The following is a 22726-nucleotide window of genomic DNA, read 5'->3' on the forward strand; positions in this document are numbered from 1 at the left end:
ATTTCTGCACGTGTAGCCGTCTGCCTGTCTACATCTGAACGGGGTTCTTTAAATAAGGAACCTGTGGCCCCAGCCTACTTCAACAATAACAAAAACTCTGACCTTGGCTTGGTGAAGGTCAATGCCATACATAGACAGCTTTTTTGCATTCTCAAGAAATTCCAAGTCTGCTTGGGCTGGAGTCATGGATCTAAAAAAATGTTAAAAAAAATTTAAAAAGACAATGGACTTACTATTATCTATAATAATGATTTGTTTTAAAGGAACAGGAAGTGATCTTTTATTTAGCAAATTAATTGCTGGGCCTTGTTTTGCTGAATTCAACACAGAAGAATCTGCATTCAGAAAATGAAGTTATGTTTACAAAAGATATTATTTTGTGTTTATTTTATCATAATTCCTCAACACCCTGTGCCTCTGAGGGACACAAAGACTGAAAGCAAGCAAGCACATTGTGCCAGTCATGGCACTTAGTCTCTAAATAGCCAACTTCATTTGCAAAAAACATGAACAAATTACATCTACTGAAGGCAAAACAGCAAACTGCAGTTCCTTCTTAAGCACTTTACCTCAATAATTTTCAGAATCCAGCTATTGTTCTGCGAAATAAATGCAAGGGCAGTTGAAATCACTTAATAAGAGACTCCTCCTAGGAGCAGGCTAGATGAAAAAGATTTTTCTGGGAACAGATGGAGTTCTGTCCATAGGAGAGGCAATACAATGCAACTCTGGATAACAAACATCCTGATAATGGGGCTATTTTCAGTGTCACTGAAGTGCCTCTTAATGGGCTTCTATTGAGCAAGAGGTCTCCAAATGCTATATTGGAACACTACTCATTTATATACATTTAGTTTTGTTTGCTGCTTTGATGTCTTACTTACAAAACCCAATATTTTATGTAAACCGAAAACCCTAGTGTTGTGTTTTATGCTGGCATGATACAGTGCAGACCAACAGAAAAAAAAAAAAGGACCAATACTGCAACAATAACCCATTTTAAATGGAACAACAAGGTCAACATGCATCTCCTACACACAAACTCTGTATCATCCAAATAATATGGCAATAGCACTCGGAACATTTTATGTGGAAATTCTTTATCTAAAAATCATCCAAAGTTTAAAGTTCTTAGAACAAAATCAAATACTAATGAACTCAACTACATAAGAGTATTTATAGCATATAATGCTATACGTTTAGATATAGCCATGTTATTCTGGTCAGTTTTTAATATTTTTGTTTTACAAGAATTTCTTCGTGTTCATTGGCTCTTTTGTTTTAACAGAATAAAACAGCCAAAATAAATAAATAAATAATTCAGCAATATTAGTTGCCTGTTCTACCACAGATAGTACTTCATAACTTGAAATCAAAGGGGGATACCGAGCAACTGACAAGTTTATCTTCCTCAGTTCCTCTCTCCCTCAGTATAAACAGAGGGAAATCAATTTAAAATATTGATCTGACAGTGTGATTTTGAGGTGTTTGTTAAATTGGACTGAAGTCCACTATTACAGATTATACTTATGTTATTAATTTGCATTTGCCCTGGAAAGGGCTTCGTCTTTGCTTTTAGTTTTCTAAAAGCGTTATTGTAGGTTCAAGTCCCACACAAGGGCTTGGGCTCATTCTCAGTGTTTTACAAAGTTTTCTTTTTCCCCTTAAAACGATCCGCACCTACATCACCCCTTTTTTGGACTGTATAGCACTTGTATACCAAGGTGCTAAGAGAGCTAGGTAGTAAATACACAGTTCAATGTGGTCTCTGTAATTGAACATGTCAGTATATTAATGTAAATATGCACAATACGGGATAAAATTTCTTTTTCAAAAAGTAAAAAAGTACCTCTAGCCTGATACAAGTGCTGCTCAAGAGAAATCCACCAGTATGAAAAGGTAGTCGCAGAAGGACAAATATTAGGCTATAGGAAAAGTTCATTCCCTTTAATATTCTCATCCAACAAAGTTAAAAGTGCAGCTACTTATCCAGTAAAATAATCTGAAAAATTGCTACACTCTGAAATCCTTCCTCTGGGGCAGGATGCAACTGTATCAGCTCTGTCTGCCCATTGAGACCACGAACCCCATAGGGTGGGGGCCACATTTTTGTATGTTTTACGTGGTGCCAAGCACGCTATTGGTTCTTAGTAAACAAAAACAATGCTGCCTATAATAATGATGAGAGTTCTGCACCAAAAACAAAATTATGAGTATTGACACCTCCTCTCATGCACACTTGCAAAGCATTCAGTGTTGTACAAGGTTATCTATTATTAATATTGCAGTAACGTCAGAAGACCCCAAACAGGATATAGACCATACCATGCAGAAGACAAGGCCCCTCTAACGAACAGCTCAGAGGACAACTGAATAACAAACAATCGAAGACGAGAAGGCAGAACAAAGGACAAAGTTAACGGTGTGCGCACAACATAGTTCTAAGTGGAATCATAGCCATCCCCAACTGTCATACATGTGAGGACTATAGAGACTCACAAAGTAGAGTTCTTAAAGATGCATTTTATACATTTTCACAGACCTCTTCTAAAAATTGTTTGTTTTTTTCTAGCAGGAAGGAAGAAAATCTTTTTACTAACCAACAGCTTCAGAATAGTCTCACTGGTTTTGGACCCAACAATGTTTTCAGCAATTCCTTTGTTACTGTTAAGCAGTACTTCCTAGAGGTCCCACCATACAAACAAAAAATGAGAAGACAAAGACAATCCCTGCCCCAACGAGTCTAGAATTATGACAAGATACAAAATGTGAACAAATGGACAAAAATGGGATTGTGTGGAGGGGAAGAGGGGAAGGAAGCAATAAAGGCTACATCTTGTAAATAAGTAGTCTCAATGGGCAATTAATATGGTAAGACCAACTCTGGACTTTCTCAGTATCGGATTCCTTCACAGCAGTAGCAGAACAGTTTATGCAAAGCAAGTGGGTTATAAATTCTGGAAAGATTTACTGTATAACTTGTTGGGCTTTATTTATTTATTTATTTATAGTAGATGAATTTTCTTTGTGAACTGAAAACTCATCTATGAAACTAACTCTCGCTGTAGTTCTCTTTGAGGCTAACAAAAGATGTTGATGGCCCTGAAGAGAAAACTAAAATAACAGAATTTGGGAAAAATATTAAAATGGCTATTATTCTAATTACTCCTTTCACTTTGTGGTGCTCAGACAAGTTCCCTTTAATACCAGCACTTACCTGTATGTTTTATGTAGTTCCATGACTTTCTCTTCAAGTTCCTTTGTCTGATTTGGGGCGAGTTTAAACTCACTGACATAATCTGCGCCATGTAACTCTGGGTCATAATCTCCCAGTTCAGACTGGACTGTGTAAGAACTCAGCAGGGCCAATGTTGCAAAGGAACAAGGCAGATGCCCTGTAACAATGTCGTGTCTAAGTTGAAGACACAAATAATACCTACAGGGAAAAAGCAGAAAATGTGATTTTAACAGAGAGTGCAATAGAAGACAAAAACCTGGTAACTTTATTCTGAGCTCAAGCTCCTGAGGACAGAATGAAGGCCACTTTTTATGCTGCTAAATGGAGTGGAGCAGCGTTCATACAGGCATATAAGAAAAAAAAGTTAATGCACCCTCTTCATTCAAAGGGTAAGGGCCATACACCTGCAGTAATCGGAAAGGAAGAACGACCAGAGGATTAAAAAAAAAAAAATCACCCCCTTTAAAATGGGGCAGGAGATGCTGTTAATAACCGAAATCAGACTTTGTTCAAGGCATTTAAAAGTATGTGTAGGTATACACACACTCCCGAGGTTTACATTAAAAAAAATCTTATATATATAGCCTTCAATGCAAAGGCAAACCACACATCCACAATAAGGAAAAACCTTACATAGAAAAAAGTTCTCCATATTAACCAAATAAAGAAACTCAGTCATGTGCTGCCAATAAGATATGCACCACATTTCCACATATTTTCCAGACATCAGAAGATATATTAAGATAGTCCATCAGAACAGCTATAGCACAGGAGTTTGAGTACGTCTAGTCCTAATGTATTAACTCTAAAATATATTTGAAAACAAAGATTTATAAATAGCTTTTGAGCTTTTGCCTGAAAAGTGAAATATTATGCACTTCTATTGTACTTTTCATCTCTCAGTACTTTACTACTGAGCCTACTGCTTGATTAGCAAAGTTAATAGGTAATAATCTATGTTTTTACCTTGTTATATCCTCTGTCAGCTGTGCTGGATCTGGGGGATAAAACTTCACATTGAATGTAAAGTCCCAGGGACCTCCTATAATTAGAAACATACAAGTTCTGAAAATTTACAACAAAAATTTTCACAACACAGATGTTTATAAAATTTATAAATATCAAATCTGATTTTAAAAATAAAGCATTCAAATGATATTTTCTATTTTAATGCTGCCATCTGAATTATTGATTATAGAATGTAGTTTAAAGAGAAGTGTTCTGTTTTCATTTACTTAGCTTAAAACACATCTACTCTTTTTATGTGGAACATGTAAGTGGACTAAGTGAAGGCAGACATATGCACATGAAAGACATCACAGCTAATATAAGAAATGAGGAATTCACTTGTTTTGAAATCTACTGCTCATAAAATACTTCATACCTCACTTTGCTTTTTACAGAAGTGATAAAGTATGAATAGATGTCAAACTGTGGTGTGGGTTAATGAATTAGCATTTTGCCACCAAAGACTCAGGTTTTAAATCTCCCTTAGGTAATAAGTAAGAGGTGTTTAGTTGTTAAATATTGGCCCATGCCACAGAGCCACCATATAAATTCAGTACAAATGTCAATCTATAGTCAAGAAACACTTAGGGCTAAAACAGCAAGGGTTTTGCAGGTCAAGACTGAAATGCTTTATTACAGCTGAATTACAGGGCTTATATAGCACCTTCAGAGACAATACTTAGTTCTAATTAGTGTCATCAGTCTTACTTCTATGAGCACTACAATTATATTAAAATGCTTGCTCAGCCACTTTTCAAATAAATCACATCACACAATCAAAGATGCAAAGCTTATGTTTATTTTTCAATGTATACAAAAATGCAACCTTCCTTAATATCTCAGGGAGCATACTGTATTTGAAAATATTTTTAAACTGAAACAGAAATAATTAAAGAGATCATTTTCCAACATAGCACCTTACAATCATAGTTGCACTGTGTGGACATTAAAACTCACCCATCCCTCCTTACTTCAGAGAGTTCAGATACCAACAAGGTAGTAGCTTTAAAGATTTATTTTTTCAAGTGTTCAGAATGAGCTCACCATTTCCTCTTGGAGGGGATAATCAATTTTGCCCTTAGATAGCTGACCTGAAGGGCAGAGGCATTAAATGCTTCAGGAGGGAATTTCTAAAATTGCAGCAAAAACCTGATTCAAATAAAACCATTTCATTCATCACCTTTCTAATTCAATAATTTAAAATGGGATTTAATTCAGGAAAGCAAGTTTTCCTGATTTGGTTTCCTAAGAGATTTAATAAGTCCCAAATGGGGCCAGGGAGACAGCGCAGGAGAGCAGAAACAGAACAGACTCCATTTATGGATTTGTCTCTTATGCCACACCATAACTGAGTTAGAGGCAAATCCTGCCATTTTCATTGTGTTGTGCCAGAAACATTCAACTATTCAAAAATAAGTTTAACAGATAACTGTGAGCAACTTTTCTATCTATTTTAGGGGAAACACAAACATTCTGGGCTTGTTTGCTGAAAAACAGTGTTCCTTTTTTAGGTCTGTATCTTAATCATGTCATTTTCCAGTAAGACAATTTACATGTATCTCCGTCTGCTGAGTGAAACAAAGGATTTCCTTTAAATATCTTGCTATCGGTTTTTGCACCAGTCTCACAATATTGTACTTTTACCACTATTATCTCAAAAGATAAAATGCAGTTCAAGCCTTGTACATAAACAATTGCTTTTGTAGATTAAAAAAAAAAAAAAAGACTGGAATGAAGTTTTCCTAGTGTTGTTCATTTATTAACTCCAATGGAGTTTTGCCTCTACTATGCCACACACAGAACCAATTCTCTTCATAGCTTTATTGAAATACCTTTACTCCTCTCCTTTTCTCCCTGTAAACCTATACAGAATTTCATTTTCACTGCAGGGAGAAGTCTTGAGTGTGTATATTCTTTGAAGACAAATGGTGTCTGAAAATGGATCTACATGGACATTGGCTCCTGCATTGAACTGACCCTATACCAAAAGAAGTCTCAGTCCATTTCTGTTTGTACTGTGAGAGATGTATCCTGACACTGTTCAAGCCACTTGTTCAACTCAGCTACCCCATTCGGATGCCTGAGCATCTGTGAAGAATCCACAGAAGTCTGCTACAGCACATATTTTCTTTTCCCCTTTCCCATCTCGTTATTTATCTTTAAGTGGCTTTTCATGACATTCATCTCTTTCCTGCCCCCCCACACTGGCAGGCTGAAAGATCTAACTAATTCCAGATTGCACTATGGAGGTACAGCATTTGTCTGCCTCCTGACAATGTATTGCAGGATATACTTCATTGTAAAGAAGTGCCACCGTTTTCTTAAGCCCAGCACATTATTAAGCGTAAAAGAAGAGGGAGTGCATGCTGTTTGAACTTGTGTTGATCCCTGCCAAACACCCTTATATGAACTCTAACAAGTCTTTAAGGGTTCTCTGAATTGCACATCCAAGCTATAAAATATCTACCAGTAAAAAAAAAAAAAAAAAAAAAGAGATCAAGATGAACTCAATCCACTTACCATGAACCTGTTTTTTTATTTCTTTGGCAGAATCTAGCCATGTCTGTAAGAAGAGAAAATAGTAAAATTCACACAGAGTTTGACAAGTATTACAAGAAACACTGCAAGAAACAGCACTGCCAATCAGCTAAAAAGACAGATATCAAATGTGAACTGAACGGGCTGCTGTACAATACAGAAAGTATACACACATTACACTATCCACCCCCACCCCTTTGTTACTCTATAATATTACAGCAGAACCTCAGAGTTTCAAAAACCTCAGGAATGGAGGCTATTCGTAATTCATGACAGTTTGGGGGGAGGGGAGGAATAGTCTTAAAAATAAAAGGCACAACTTTGTGAGAATTGGCTTGAGGAGATAATATATTTAGAAATTTTTATCCGTTTCCTCAGTTGTAATTCATCTCTCTCTCTCTTTTTTTTTTTTTTTAATTAATTAAGTATTTTTGGGGAGCAAGAAAGTTATGCAAAATTTATGCCAGTGAAATTATCTCACAGTCCTTCCAAGGATCCTTCTTCAGTCATCACTCGAAACATCTCAGTCTTGAGCCTCTTCTTAGCATAAGCTATTAGTTGTGTCACACTGTATGTGCTCTAAAGGCTAGAAGTAAACCATCAAATTCATTTTCATGTGACCTAACCAGTATTTGTAAATCTAGGTCTTTTGAGGTGAAAGACTAGCATACCTAATCCATTCAGCCCTCTAAAATCATCTTTCTTAACCTAAAGGACATTTTACTTTACATGTTACTGATACAACAAATGTAAATAAGTTTAATTTAAATTCATTGTTAAAAATACGCTCTCTTCTATTCTTCCACCTTATAAATCCAGTGCTATGAAATCCATGAAAAACAAGGCCCACGGGCCACGAATATAGCATTTTTTTAGGTCGATGATTTTGTCAGGGTGGCAATTTTTAAATGTATGTGCTGATGCTACAGAAGTTAGTTTTCTCCAATGAGAATGGGACAGCTCTAAGTGCAGTCATGCATTTATGGAACTCATCCTGTCTGCCTAATCCAACAGACAATGGGGGGTTTGGTAATTAATTATACTTTTATCCAATGCTGTGTCATGAATCAGTGGAAAACAATTCTCCCTTTCAGCCTAGTATAAACTGCAATATAAACTCCTTCAGTGCTAAACAGTCAATCTATTCACTTTCCTACACTGGAAAAGCAGAGGGTGAAAAGTGTCCTTCCTTGGGGACATGGTTGGTTTATTTCTGAAGGTAGAAATATTTAGGTATAATATTTGTGTGTGTGTGTATACACGCACACACAGACACACATATGCCTAGCCAACATTTTAGAGGAGGTTCAGAAGTTGGTTTGTTGAGGTCTCTTAAGATCACGTTCGCTGGTAAATCAAATCACTACATGGGGGTTCTTTTCAGAGAGCACTGTAGGGCTGGAGAGAATCTCAGACTTGGTAGTTTACACTCGATTAAAACAGAAAGATACATATGTAAGGCAATTATCCCAAAAGAGCAAAAAGAGTGGCTGCAGACATGAATAGTTTATTCCAGACTGGAATTAAAACCTGTACCAAACAGCTGTTTAAACTCTCTCATTCTTGGTTTTAAATGAGAATAAATCTCTGGCACCAAACAATCCTGCTACTGACAGTGTTCCCTCACCTCTTTGCAGTCCGTAAGAAATTAAAGCAGCAAACTCCCAATCAGACATCAAAAGAGTACAGAAAGCATGTGTATAATTCTGTTTTCAAAAAAGGCATGTAATAAATATTCTTCCACTCCTCCTGTCCCAAACCAAAGGAAGCCTGCTTGATTGAAAAGTGATGACTAAAAAGAGACAGACAGACAGACAGACAGACAAACTGGGAAGTTATTAGAGAATGATGATCTGGCAATTTTCTTCCCACAACACAAAGCACATTGGTGAAAAAACTTCACTTGAACAGCTTGACATTTTTGCCCTTGAAAACATCTAACAAAATCTTTACACATAGTAGATTCCACTAAATATGCATAAACAACCTCTTACTGCAGGAGTGAAATCCAATTCCAAATATAAAAAATAAAAACAAAGCTGAGGCTTCAGCTGATTTGAATAGCTACCATTCCGTTAACTGTCCACAAGAAGAATCTTTATTTGTATTTATTAAATCTTTTAATGGTTTAATTTCTTCATCCCACCGTAGTAAGCCAGTTTATCATAAATAATTCCAATACATGAAACAAGGAAGTAGCCAGAATACCGATCATAAGCTATGAAAGGTCTCTAAAGACATTTTAAGTCAACCAATTATTTGAAATCAATCCCCCGTAGGCTTAATTTTTACTAAACAAGGCCGCACTTAACTTTTACATAAAGCAGTCTAATTTGTTAAAGAACACACAAGGGAGTTAAAACAACAATGCAAGACAATGACACTGCATAAATCTAACCAAAATCAAAGTAAAACTGACCGATTTGAGTTTCAGTATGAAGTATTTAACTTATATTCAGCAAATACGTTAAAAAAAATCACATTGCCTCACTAAATATTTACACATTTAATATTTTCCTTCCCTTCTATCACTGAAAAACCTCAACTTGAAACATTAATCCAGAATAGCCTTCCACCAAATCTTGTAAATGCTGACAAGAGCTCAAGGGACTTTTTGCAATGATGGTCAGGCAAGCTGGAGCCATTCTCCTTTGATATTTTTCCACTCTAAAGGGAAAAGTGCTCCAAAAAAGGCTAAATGCTTATTTGGTTGGTTCAACAAATCATGAATAAGTGTGAATGAAAACCTCACTTTTTTCCTGTAGAAAATCAAATGCAACACTAAGTTTAGCAATGCCACTGAAAATTTTCTAAACCTTATTTCCTCATTTACATACAGGACAGGAGTGGAATTTACATATGCAACTCCACGGCCCTTGTATGGGCACAGGAGAACACACTGTTAAATCTTGCACCATTTACATTTCTTTTCCTTTTTTATAAAGTTGGAACAGCCAGTATTGTGCAGCAGAGTACTAGAGTGCAGGGAACAAGTTGTTTCCATTCGTTATATTGACTGACTAGTTCATTCATTTAAAAACATACCCATGATACCCATTCGCTCACCTGATTGATTTAGCCTTCAGTAAAATATAATAAACTTAAGAGTTAGCCATAACAATGATAGAAAAGCCAGTTCAGAAGAGGAAGAAAAACAACACATGAACCTTCAGAAATTGAGATGAGAGATGCCAATCTACGTACACTTGACTCTCAAATTAATAGCTATATCAAATATGCTTATTTATCCACAAAATACAAGATGTGGATTGCTCCTCCGATTGCCTTTAATAGATGCATGGAATAATTTATGACTATGAAGAAATTCTCCCTGAATTCCTTTTGTGCCAGATTCTTCCACAGCTGAAATATCTACTCCTCTATCCTATCCTATTCACCACGATTTTGTAAAGCACAACTTTTTTTTAAAAAAGGAAAAACCCTAATCTCTCCAACACTTAAATTCTTGAGTTCTTCTGTGGTATCTTCATAATTCAATAGCCTTTAAAAAAAGACAAAAAAAAAAAAGCAGAGGCCTAATCTATTTTCCTCTAGACTAGATTTTTCCAGTTCGTTTTGTTTCCCTCCATTAGCAAAGTCCATGCTCTCCTACTTTATAGTAGCTTCTATTTTATTCACAATATCTTTACTTTTTCAATTCACATACTTTGCCAGTTCTTAGAAAGTCTTTCTGATATATGGGGGGAAAATATCAAAATATAGCTAGGTTAAGCATAATTTTTAGGACACTACACACTTTTTCCCATTTCAAACACAATAACCTATCAAGAGGAGTATCTTTTTTTTGATTGCAGACTGTAGTTCCACAAGCACCTTCTTACCTTGGAAGTTAGAGAGTCCCATATGGCCAGTCCAAAGTAGTCTTCTTCCAGAAGATTGAGGTGCTCGCATACTTTTCTAAGCAGATCCTGCCCCTTGGCATGTTTCTGTAAATAAGTAGCAGGGATTCTATATTATGCATTGCTTTTTGCCTCTCCTTCACCTCTCCCCCAATAACTCTCCCACTCTACACAATCAGCGAAGAGGACTGGATTTTTGAACAAAAGAAAAGGGTGCTGGCTGGTTCCAACAGTCCAGATCCCATCAGCAATTTATGACCAAGTATTTCACTTTACAGGCAAAAGCTTCAGATAGGAAATTCAAATATAGCAAACCACAGTTATTGGGGATGTGTTTAAAATTGAAGTAGGCTCTGTTCCTGACCATATTGACTGAATGTCCTGAAGGTCACTATCGGTGACTCCATTTATACATCTCAAAAACATGTATATAATTGTTCCCTACCCAAGAGAGGTTTTGTGTGGGTTAAGTGTTTGTAAAATGCTTTATGCAACAGTGATAGGTGTCAGTGCAAAATACTAAATTAGATAGATTTATCAAGTATTGACCAGACTGAGATTTGTGACTGGAAATAAGCACCTATTATTCTGACACTGCATTTTGGGAGTCAGCATGATCTAGTGGACTAAGCATAGAACTGGGAGCTGGGAACTTGGGTTCCAATCCTAGCTGTGCCACTGACTTGAACAAGTCACAGCCTCCCTGCCGCAGTATCTCTATTTATAAAATGAGAATAATATTTATCTATGCTTAGGATTAATTTAGGCTTTTAAAATGTTTTGAAGTAAAGTGTTATTTAAGTGCTGTACTACAGGTCAGGGAGTTTTTTGTTTCTTTTTTTTAGATTTTCATTACACCACCACTTTCTGAACAAGAATAAGCAGAGTACATAAAAAGCTCCCCAGGAAGTAAAATTATTTCTGACCTATTATATTTTCATTTTAAAGCTACTTTAAATACTACAATATGTTCATTTCAAACTCAACGGAGATTAAAACATAAATCTAAAAATCTGCAATATAGCCGAGTTTAACAAAATTTCAAATTTTGTTAATCTACATACACTTTTCCTACCCAGCAGATTCTATCAAACATTCTAGAGAAACAATGGACATTTTGATAATGTAAGCTTTAGATGTTTTAAGAGAAACAGATTGACAAAGGGGGAGAGAAAACAGCTGTTTATATTTAAAAGGATATACAACTCCAGGGGTACAATTGTAACTACAGCAAACAAACTGCAGCGAACAATTTTTTAGACTTCAACTTCATAATCGTCTCAGGCCTTCCCTTAAAACATCAGCAGCTACTTGTGAACAGATAAGGTTTTGCCCCAACCATGTTCCAGTAACTACCCCTAAACCCCGTCCCCCTTTTCTTTTCTTTCATATCAAAACATCTGGCCGTCATGTTTCAATTCTATCTCCTTCTTTCAGTGATAGCGCAGAGAAAAAATGGATGAATTCTGGGTAGGAATGAGTACCCCTTTAGAGCAAGGCACATGGGAAACCATCTCTAGGACATAAATATGTTATCAGAAGCATCTTCAAGTAGCAGAGGACCTTCTAAAGGAAAGACCTATAGAAACTGAAGAGATCTATACCACACTGATGCAAAAAAAGCTTTGTTGAAGTGCAATTTGTGCTTGTTTTTTATATTTATTTTGTCTTGCAAGTTCGCTTTTTAAAGTATAATAAGCACTCAGAGAGCCTGACGGCCGTATGTCACATCTCTCCTTCAAAATAAGGGCTCTATTTCACGGGCATTAGAGACGACAACTCACTTGGAATTATATACCAGGGATGGTCAAACTGTGGTTCGTGAGCCACATGTGGGTCTTTTACAGTTAAAGTGAGTATCGTAGAGCCATCCTATGCCCCCCCCCCCTTCTCCGCCCAACAGACTGAGGCAGGAAGCTCGGAGCTTCTGCCCTGCAGCAGGGTGGTGGTGCTAGAGGATTCTGCCCAGCAGGTAAGGGAATCTGGGGGGTGGGGGTGTCAGTAAGTTTGGCCACACCTATTATATACTATCTCAGAGTTTTCCAAAGAATCAGAATTAAGTAAAACAACTGTAAATAAAGAGATGTTGAAGAAGGGATCAAACTATGCTCCTTTCTGATCAATAGCTCAGGATGAACATTTGGGAGAGTTTATTTGGTCTCAAAGCGTTTTGTACCGGTTTACATTTATAGTCTACACTTTGCAACTCTCTCTTTCCCATACAATTTCAACAGCTGAATCTCACAAATTGCTTGACTAAGATTAATATTGCAGTTAAAGCCAATAGAACTAGTCATGTCAGTAAATGCTCACCAATATGAGTAAGGGTTACACAACCTGATCTTTAATATTTATCGCAACTCTTTAGGTTATACAGTAAGAAGTCTTATCTGGCAATGCAGTATGAGGTAGCAGCTGCCGCCATACCACCTCATGCTGTGATCTCATCAGATAACACAAGCTAAGTAGGGTTGCTGTGCCTGGCCAGTACTTGGATGGAAACCATCAACAACAAAAGCCATGTCCTGCAGGAAGTGATATTGGAGATTTGCAAGGCAATATTCTGCCCTGCAAGTCACTAATGAATCAATGCTCAACCACCGTGCTAAAAGTCTCTTTCCCACTGGATAAGACCTAAAAACATAGGTCTTCACCGTTTAGAGTTTTTTTTAAAAAGGTATTTTTATCACTGCTACCTATACATCCTACAGCAGCACTGGATCAGCATCTAAAGTAGCAGCTGATCATACTGGATAGCAATAGCAGCAAGACTGTTACACAGACACTGATGCACTGACCTAATTGTACAGGGTTATCTAAGGTAACTGCTTTGCGCAAGAAGCCCTAGAAACCTAAACAGGTCATAAATGAGCAGCTAGAACTCCCAGTGGGTTCAGGGAATTAACAAGCTCATTATGTCTCAAAGACTAAGCTCCAGATTATTTGCATGTTGGGCTAGTATTCAGATGATGAATTAGATTTCTGTGGACTTCTTATTGCTATGACACTGGAATCATCCTATGAGATATATATGAAAAACATGTACAACCAAAAAACTTCAGCTATAAGGTCTGAGAAGAGCTTCTGAAATTGTTGTAATGGGGAGGCTAAAAACATTATTCAGAATATAAATAGCAGTAAACAAATAATATTGCTGAACATTGTCACTCTATTAGCAATTTTTACATACCCACATAAAAAGGCATGTTGGCCCAGTTCACCAGTTCTGTTATTGGATCTTGGTCATTTAAGGACAGATTCTGGGACTTGTAGGCCCACCTACGCCCATCAGCATTGTAAGATGAGAGCAACTCCTTCTAGTAAAGAAAGTGGAATAAAAGCCAAGCCACTTTCAGTCTGAGACAAGACACAGAGATCTCCACTGGGAAACTTGAAGCAGAACACTAGCAGCTGTTAGGTCTCTCCAGATAAGGGCAAGGAAGAGAAAAAGACTGCCTTGGATTCATGAACCTCTGATATAAGAACAGAAGGTTACCCAGACCATAGTGAGAGGGCTGTATAGACTGAAGAGACAGTTTACAGAATCTGAAACAGAAGAGTGAATCAAGCCTGAGGAGAGGATATAGAAAGGAGAGGCTTCTTGTGTTGGTATACAAGACTTCATTGAACTATAACCCAAAGGGAGAGAGTTTCAAAATTTGTCATTTTGCATGCAAATACCCCTAATGGAAAACTAAAGCAACTGCAACAGCCTGATGACATGAACAGAAGCAACCCTTTCACAACCACTAAAACCCAAAATTTGATGATTAAGAGTTCAGAACCAGGGCTTTGGCCTGGTGGCAGTGCTACCATCACCCATTTGTAAAAATTCCTATAAACACTGATGTCAGGACTGGGGCTCAGATAAATGATTAAGAAATACAACCGATGAAATACAACTGAGTTATAAGCACTCCTGCTAACTCTTCCAAGGCACAGCTCATATGAGAAGGAAGAATTTGAAAGAACAAAGCAGCAATAAGTATTTTGACCAAGTTTAATTGGCTATAACCTAATTTTTTTCTGTGGTGATTTGCTGAAACTGTTTTCCTGCTTTTAGTCAACAACAGGTGATCTTAGATTTCCAAGGTATTCTGGGTGAAAAGCCAGCAAAGCATACAAATCCAACTGACAAGAAACATCTTCTGGCTCTGATCTGATTATTTAGAGTTATAATCCAATCTTAAAGAGAAGTTTAAAAACAAAAAAAACCCAAAAACCCGAACTCAAGCCTGGAGTATCAGGAATTGGGGGCAAGTGAAGGAGAAAGCATCAGCAAGTGAGATGGTAACATTCTGAAAGAATTCCCCAACTAGAGATGTTGGATTTTTATTTTATTTTATTTTTTTTTTTTTGCAGTGTCCAAAGTGCTCCACATTTTTATCAGACCTTAAATAACTGTAATGGTTTAAGGCACAGTTCTACTCCAATGGAATTTTGCCATTTACTTCACTGGCAGCATCACCCAATTCTGTACCCCCTGCCCCGCACCCATCTTAAGAGGCTGAATGTACTTACGTCCAAAGTACACTCGTAAACGGTGTCATCCAGCAAGGAAACCTTGCAGTGCATATTTCTATGTCTTCTTACTGATCTCTGGGTGGCCTTTAATTCTTGGTCTGCTTTTGTCTCAGGGTTCTCTCTTTTCAACTCTGCCTTGGAACACTCTTCCTGCACACCGTCTCCTTCCTTAATCTCAAGGTCTCCGCTCTCGGGGTCTTGATCTTCTCTCCTGTCCTCCTGAGCAGGCTGAAATCCCACATCATCAAATTTATTACTCAGATGTTTCAAACAAGTAGTGTCACATGCTATAAATGTACTGTAGGTGATGAAATCCCATTACAGATCAAATTGGGCCACCTCACAGTGGCTCAGCAACCAAGAGCTTTCCTCTGGGGCTGTGTATCTTGTGCTCTAAAGTCCACAATTTCTTTTTCTAAACTAAAATACCTCGTCCTTCTCATTGAAGATAATTTAAATGTAAACCAACGTAGTAATGTCTGCCCATGTCTGCAAAAAATTTGAAACAATAGTTTAGATATCAACTGATCTTTCTTCAGTTCAAGTGGGTGTTAATTCTGAAGTCTAATGAAAATTTAAATCAGTGTCCTTAACTATTAGTTTATCAAAGCATGCCATAAGGGACAGGGTTGATTATATCATGAAGGCATGTTCAATCTCCTATTAGGGGCATCTCATTTTGGATTGGAGACTTATTTTTCCAATCTGATCCCTCAATCTTGCAGGCAAAATACTCGGCTAATCCATTAAAAAGAAGGGACTTCCTAGAATTGTTTCACTGTAAAACAGCCCTTCACACATGTCCACTGGAACTCTGTGTATTTGTCTGTTTTCATCACAATAAATCTACCAACATAATGCAGAATTTAATTTTGGAATCCAATGTGGCAATCAGTCTTCCTGTGCTATGAGTGATAGTAAAAATGGAAGACTGGCACACCATCATGAAGGCAACACATGCTTCAGTATTTGCAATTATTTAAATTTGACCAATGTCCACAAACTGACGCTTTCGGCTATGACAAAGTCAGAATAATCAGATGGCAGAGAACTGGACAAGTTTGGACACAAATGCTGACCCAGAGGTTTTACAACAGTGCATGTCACAAATGTTTTCTTAGCAGAAATGTCTGCCAAAAGTCAGGATTTTAAGGACACTAATTATAAACATTATAGTCTAAATTAACTTGGTACATTTTGAAGGTTTGTTGGTTTTGTTTTTACATAAGTTCACATATACTCTATACACTTTACACTTTTACTGCAAGTCTTGATTATAGCATTTGTTACTTTGCTTACAGGCCCAACCCCTGGAGTCCAAGGATTACATAAAAAATCTCAGTTCATTATTTTCAAGCTTCTCTCTGTGAACATGAGGTCTAGAAACTTTTAAAAACTAAAGCTGAATGTATTGTAAAGGCTCAGAAACCAGCAGGCAAATAAGAATTTAACAATTGTTTTTTAATCTCATAATTTTGGGGAGCTAGACTTATGATTTCTGAATGTCTGGTTTGGCAATACTATACCATTTAAAGTGGAAATTTCTTCAGGTCCACAAGACAAAAGAAACTAGCTGTAAGCTTCCTATTTACACCACAGATAAGCAGCACTAGTCTGTCCACTAGATCACACTGCCTCCAGACTAGCTTGGGCCAGACAACCATGGTAAATTATTCAGAAACAGTCACCAACTTTAGTTGTCCAACTCGAAACAACCTTGGCCTCACTCTGTCAAATGCTGAGCAACCACAACACCCCCAGTTAAAGTCAAAAGTTGCAGGTATTCACCATCTTTAGTAGGAAAGAAGAAAGAAAGAAGCCCATTGTATTTTAAGTCCAGTAGCCAAAAGCTGATGTATCTTAAAATCACAGGCCACTTTTGAACATTTGGCTATTAACATTCTGTGCCTCAGTTTCCCATCAGTAAAATAGGGATAATATCCACCTTTTAAAGCTCTGAGGTCTATGCATTTAAGGCTATGATTTTTAAGGGGTCTAAGACAACCAGAAAATGGGCATTTAAATTCCTTAGGCTGCCTTTAAATCTCCAGTCTATATGCTCTAAATGTTGACTATTACTATTTATGAGGCCACAGAAAAAACAGGGCTTAACACACTAGTGGGAGAAGGCTATATACACTGAACTGATGACTATGAAGTCCTGAACTGTCACTTGTGTTGCTTGTACTTAAGGCTGTTTTGCTGTTTGTTTTCTGCTGAACACAGCTGAAATTTCCATGAAGTGTTTTTATTGACTTTTCTTCTACCCATAAAGTACGTCAGAATATTTAAAAATGAACATTAAAAGTAACTTTCATATGATGTAATCGGCATTCTAATCCCAACTGACAAACTTCCTTGCCCCAGAGGAGTATTGTGAATGTTTGTTAGTGTTTATATGCTGCTTTGAAGATTAAAGATATTATGATTTAAATGGTAGGAATAAGTATTAGACAGCAGATCATCACACTGCAGAATACAAAAACGTAACAGCAGGAAGTGTCAGATGTACCATGTCTGTCAAAGACTAGAAGTTGACAAAGTTTTTTTCAGAAACTTTTGAATTCTCATTGATCAAACATAGCATAGGAGGATTACAAACCTCTACTCCTTACCTAACTTGACAAATCATCCTGAGTACATGAGCTAGCTGGCTAAGAAACCAAACTAATCCAAATTAACTTTGTTTTTGTTTACCTGTGTTTCTGCGCTGCTTAGTGAATGAAGATCTAAAGATGGGTCAGTCCTGAGTTCAGGTTCAGGAGCTGCTATTGGGGCCTTCAGTAGGATTTCTTCATCGAGATTGGCTCCTAAATCTGTCTCTTTCTGACCTCCTTCACTTCTCTCCTTTGGAGTCTCCACTTCTTTGCCTTCTTCTTCAGAAACCTGAGACTTGGGCCTTTTGAGAAATGATGAAAATAGGCGTGACAGGCCCCGACTCTCAGACGTACAACGCTCTTTGTTCTTGCTCTGGTCTTCGTGTGTGGGAGTATCACCGTTGGATGCCTTCTGCTTCTGTCCAGTTTGATTATGCCCCTCAGATGCCTGTTGGGAAGCCTCCTCCAAAGAAGCTTCTTGCTTCTGTGTTTCAGCAGGTACCTCCTCCTCTTTTTGCTGCTGTTGTTTAGGATTCTCAGCCTCAGCCACTAGACTCTTCTCTGTTGTCATGATGAAACTGTAACAGAGATTTTAAAAAGTAAACAACAATATTTCTTCAGTTTACACACATGCATTTAACCATTGTAAATCAAACAGCAAAACACTCCAAGCACCACTTCCTGACAGCTGCTCTCTCTGGTCTCTGCCTGCTGAGCTTTATATATAAAGTGATCTATCACTGACAAATCACATTCATATGTAAAACCAGACTTTGCTTAGTTTTTTTTCAAAAATAGAGACCTCTTCCTCCATGTCTGCTCACACACCTTTTACAGTGTGGATTATTCTAACAAATGCGTTTCAGATACATGAGCGATTCTATTTAACTCTGGTACTGCAAGTGTCATTTCCTTAGCACTTCCTTCCCGCAGTTCTTAGAATGCATCACAGTTATAACTGTAGCCTTCTTGCCTAATCAAAATAATCAATGAGAGATATTTCTAGTGTGACAACTGCAGAAGACAAATAAAAGCAAATAACGAGGTTTGTAGAAATAAAAGTGGACTTCCCTTAACATATCTAGTTTAAGACTTTTTCTTGAGTCCTCTTCTTCACCCTCCAGTAAAACTTTGTGCCAATGCCATTTTGTGGGAAATGAGTAGGGGGGAAACAAACATGTAACTAAACAAGCCTCTTACTAACATCCTATACAAAAATTCTGTGGCAGCCATATCTCGCTTCCTGAGATATATTAGACCATTTTTCCAGTTAAAGTTTCAGAAGAAAATCTCCCGAAAATACACCACCTACCGGCAACAACACTCTTCAAAAGATCAAAAGTTTTACTACTACAACAAATTTCAGGTTCTACCAAAAATAAGTGTCCTTGTAACAGATTAAAGAATCTAAATATTAAATTTAAGAAGTGAGAATACATAAACAGTAAAATAATCCCCTTCATTTCCTCTGCCAGTCTAGATTGATTATTACACTACTATTCAGAAGTGCTCAGAATGATGCTTATTGAGGCCAAGTTTAAAACATCCCTATTTCAACTAAACAACTGTGTTTAAGCAATTTGGTTTTAGTAAAGTGAGCTGCTGAAACCTAGCAGGCTGCAGAATTCAGCATTTGCAAAATGATACTTGCACTGCATGGGCAAAAAAGTATCATATTTAAACAAAGGCTTTCTGAGATGCATTTATTCTGCTAATGGACAGAAGGTTTTTGGGATTCCATTTTACTAATCTGATGTCATGTTTACTTCAACTTGATCCTGGCTGTTGACACAAAAAGATGGAAATCACATGAGAAGCATATCTATTTAAAGAATAAAGAGGACCTGAAATAATCATGCTTTAGAGGGGATAGAACTAATCTCTGAGAGTTGCATTACATGCATCTTCAGTAACAAGTTACCATTGCTTACATAGGGACAAACATGTCTGTTTCAATCCCCTCCAGCCCAAACCTTAAGTAGAAACATTTATTTAAAGTTCTCATTTAGAATTAAGAAACTTCAAGATGTCACCCTTTTAGGCGTTACCACATTTAACATTCAAAACCTTTTTCCAAATTAAAAACACCTGAACATTCATTTTCCACGGTAATCAAAATGCTTCAGATTTAAACATGTTTTTTGAAGTTTTCAGCCATAGATAGAAACACAACTAAATACGGATTGTCCTAAAAATATTGCAGTTCTACACAATACACATCTATTGTTCCAAACAGCCAAGATAGAATACTACAAGAACGCAAATCTCTTATACAAAGCCCACCACTTAATTTTTTTTCCAAATAGGTCATTTTCACCATTATTTAAACACTGATATGTTGCAGGTTCTTCTCCTCTGAGAATGTATTGCTCATGAGAGGTGCTCTTGGATGGGAAAGTCCTCAATTATCATGAAACAGGCACAAGCAGCAATTCAAGTTTTCCGTCGTCATCCCTCCAATACAAGATACCTCAGCCCTGGCTTGAAGGGACTATCTCTGGGGAGTCAGGTGGGAGTATAGTTCCACAGTCCTCGTCCTTTTAGCTAAGGTTGCAAATCAAGGGCTCAGTGGTGCTGGAGGATTCTGTGATGTGAACACTTGTGTAGTAACAGCTGGACTGAAATGCTCCAAAATCCCCACACAACTCATTTTACATTGACCAGTGAGCTTCCATCACACACAAAAAAAGCTTTCAGTCGCTGCTCACCTGAAATGAATTTGAACTGGCAATGCATAAGTGACAGGCTTTATCCTATTGCAACCCCGAGTCAGGTGTTCTCAAACCATTTCATGAAGTGGATCCCATTTTAAATCGTGTCTTGTGGATACCTATTCTTCTCTCCCATTTGCCATTGATAGACTATTCCTCCGTGCAACCCTCCCACCCACCCACCAGTGATCTAACACCACCACTATGGCAGTTGCTAATGTGCAGAAGTAAAGTATTTAATGTATTTTTAAGCTTCCTTTAATGTGATTCAGTAGCTGGAAACAAGGAAAGCCAGGAACACAGGAGCAGCCAGCTATCCATGGACCACCAGAAAGTGATTGTTTGAAAGAATTATAGTTTGGGAACGGCGGCACTGAGCCATCTAGTCCATACCATGCAGTTAGGTTTATTTTGCTTTGCAGCAGGCTCCAAGAATCAGAACTTTTCCCCACTCACCCATAAGTCTACATCAAGGGAGTGCCGCCAACCAACAGCAAACTAGACAAGCTTTAACCTTGCACTATCGTTTTAGACAGATTTAAAAAATCTTCACAATATGACATTTAATTTAATTTCCATTTGCCCTCTTCTCCTTATTCTCACAAACCAGCAGGGTAAATACAGCATAAGACGGTTTCTAAAAAGTGTGGTTATACTATGGAAAGTGAAAGTGACATTGGAGTTTCACATTTATTGACTCAAATGCCTTCTATCACAGCTCAGATTTCTTCAGCCCTGCAAAAAGCACGGAATCTGAAAGTCAAATGTGGGTTTTTTCACCACCGGAAATACATATTGTGCAGATATAACCTACTGTTATTTCCTTAAAGAGCTTAAGTGCGTGCTAGTGGGGCCTAAGGCCCTGTGAGATACTACCACAGTTGACAGGACATTCTCCATTAGCCAGCTCCCACACCCTAGCCTTTGGAACTCATTTGCTCATCTTAGCCCATGAGACCATTTTTGTTAGCTTCCAGAGTGCACTACAAAGCCCATTTCCCCCCTCTCTCATGTGTAAGGTGATTTGGTTTGGCCAGCCAGAGGTGGTAAGACACTCTGATAGGAATTCCACGGAGAGGTTCATTTGTAATATTTATTTTGTTGCTAAGTTATCTGATCTTAGGGTAACTGATAGGTCTGTTAAATTCATGTGTTGTTAAGATTGTTAAGGGTCCAGATAGCACACGATGGACCCTCTTCAAGCAGTAAAAATCCAATAAAGTAAGTTAGAGCCAGATAGCACAACCTACTTGCAAGAGAGCATGTGACGTGAGGTGTTGAATAATGTAGATCAGAGGACAAATTCTAACAATTCATTTTCTATAAAGAAGGAGAAGAGGTTATACATACGCTTGGTAGAATATTTTTAAAAATATATCTCATATGCTGTAGCTTGATAGAGGATTTGGGAGAGGAAAATGGACAAGAAATCTCAGAAGCAACATAAAACTGGCAATGCTTGTCAGCTTCACAAAGCTACTCCTACTCTCTTCTGGGGAAGCAGCAAAACTTATGCATCTGTGTGTTTCACTTTGCAGCCTCTATGTGCAGCAAAACAAGCAAGGCATGATGCACAAGAGAAAGGAAAAAGCAGATACACACAGGACTAAGATAACCAGACCGTGCTCTTGGACCCCAACTGAGTAAAGTCTCTATTCCTCTACAATGTAATGATACCTGCCTAGAACAAGTTGTCTTTCAAATTTTTCAAGTCTCATCAAATCAGTACAAAATTCCACGCACAAACGCACATTGGAAGCAACACCAACAGAGGTGAAGAAAATCAGAGTTAATGCTGTTAGTCCAGCTACAAAACTAGATATTATGAGAGGAGTTGCCAGGCAATAACTAGTGTTTAACTATTTCAGTGCTGCCCAAAACGTTGGATACACTGGACAACACGTAAACTTCCATCAATGGCCAACTTATTCCCTCAAAGAGTTGGCGTTTAGTTGCACTGCTGACACTCCTTTATAATCAGAATGACTATACGGCACAGATGAATCCATATTTAGTAGTAAAGGGGTTAATTGTGAGTCATGTTATGGTCAGGCTGCCAAAACAATGTGTTTTGTAATTGCTTCCTATTGATTTAATTTAGAAAAAATAAATTGGCAAGAATCACTATCAAAACATCATCCATTCAAAATTCCCTCCACTCTATCTAAATGCAAGGCTCTGGAAGTTAAGACCTGCAACAGAAGCTTTTGTTATTAAGTGAAGTAAACAGGATAACTCCCCAATAATAGA

The 22726-nt window shown here is 37.5% G+C and overlaps 1 protein-coding gene across 4 annotated transcripts in view; it reads right to left on the reverse strand.

The window, feature by feature from the left end:
* The window catches only part of EPB41 (erythrocyte membrane protein band 4.1), a 153079-nt gene that overhangs the window by 61107 nt on the left and 69246 nt on the right, over positions 1 to 22726 (reverse strand). For 3 of the 4 annotated variants that reach the window (XM_067530710.1, XM_067530711.1, XM_067530712.1), the window contains exons 2-8: positions 17866 to 18343; positions 15166 to 15396; positions 10627 to 10731; positions 6767 to 6809; positions 4205 to 4280; positions 3218 to 3436; positions 103 to 190 (exon numbers count right to left, since the gene is read on the reverse strand). In XM_067530710.1, the coding sequence (XP_067386811.1) occupies positions 103 to 190; positions 3218 to 3436; positions 4205 to 4280; positions 6767 to 6809; positions 10627 to 10731; positions 15166 to 15396; positions 17866 to 18336 (1233 nt within the window). In that variant the 5' untranslated portion in view covers positions 18337 to 18343. The remainder of the gene's footprint in view (positions 1 to 102; positions 191 to 3217; positions 3437 to 4204; positions 4281 to 6766; positions 6810 to 10626; positions 10732 to 15165; positions 15397 to 17865; positions 18344 to 22726) is intronic. The other variant, XM_067530714.1, reaches the window with a different exon arrangement.

This window comes from Emydura macquarii, unplaced genomic scaffold, assembly GCF_026122565.2.
Source record: "Emydura macquarii macquarii isolate MOO-44397 ecotype Brisbane River unplaced genomic scaffold, CSIRO-AGI_Emac_v2 contig_3113, whole genome shotgun sequence".
NCBI lineage: Eukaryota > Metazoa > Chordata > Testudines > Chelidae > Emydura > Emydura macquarii.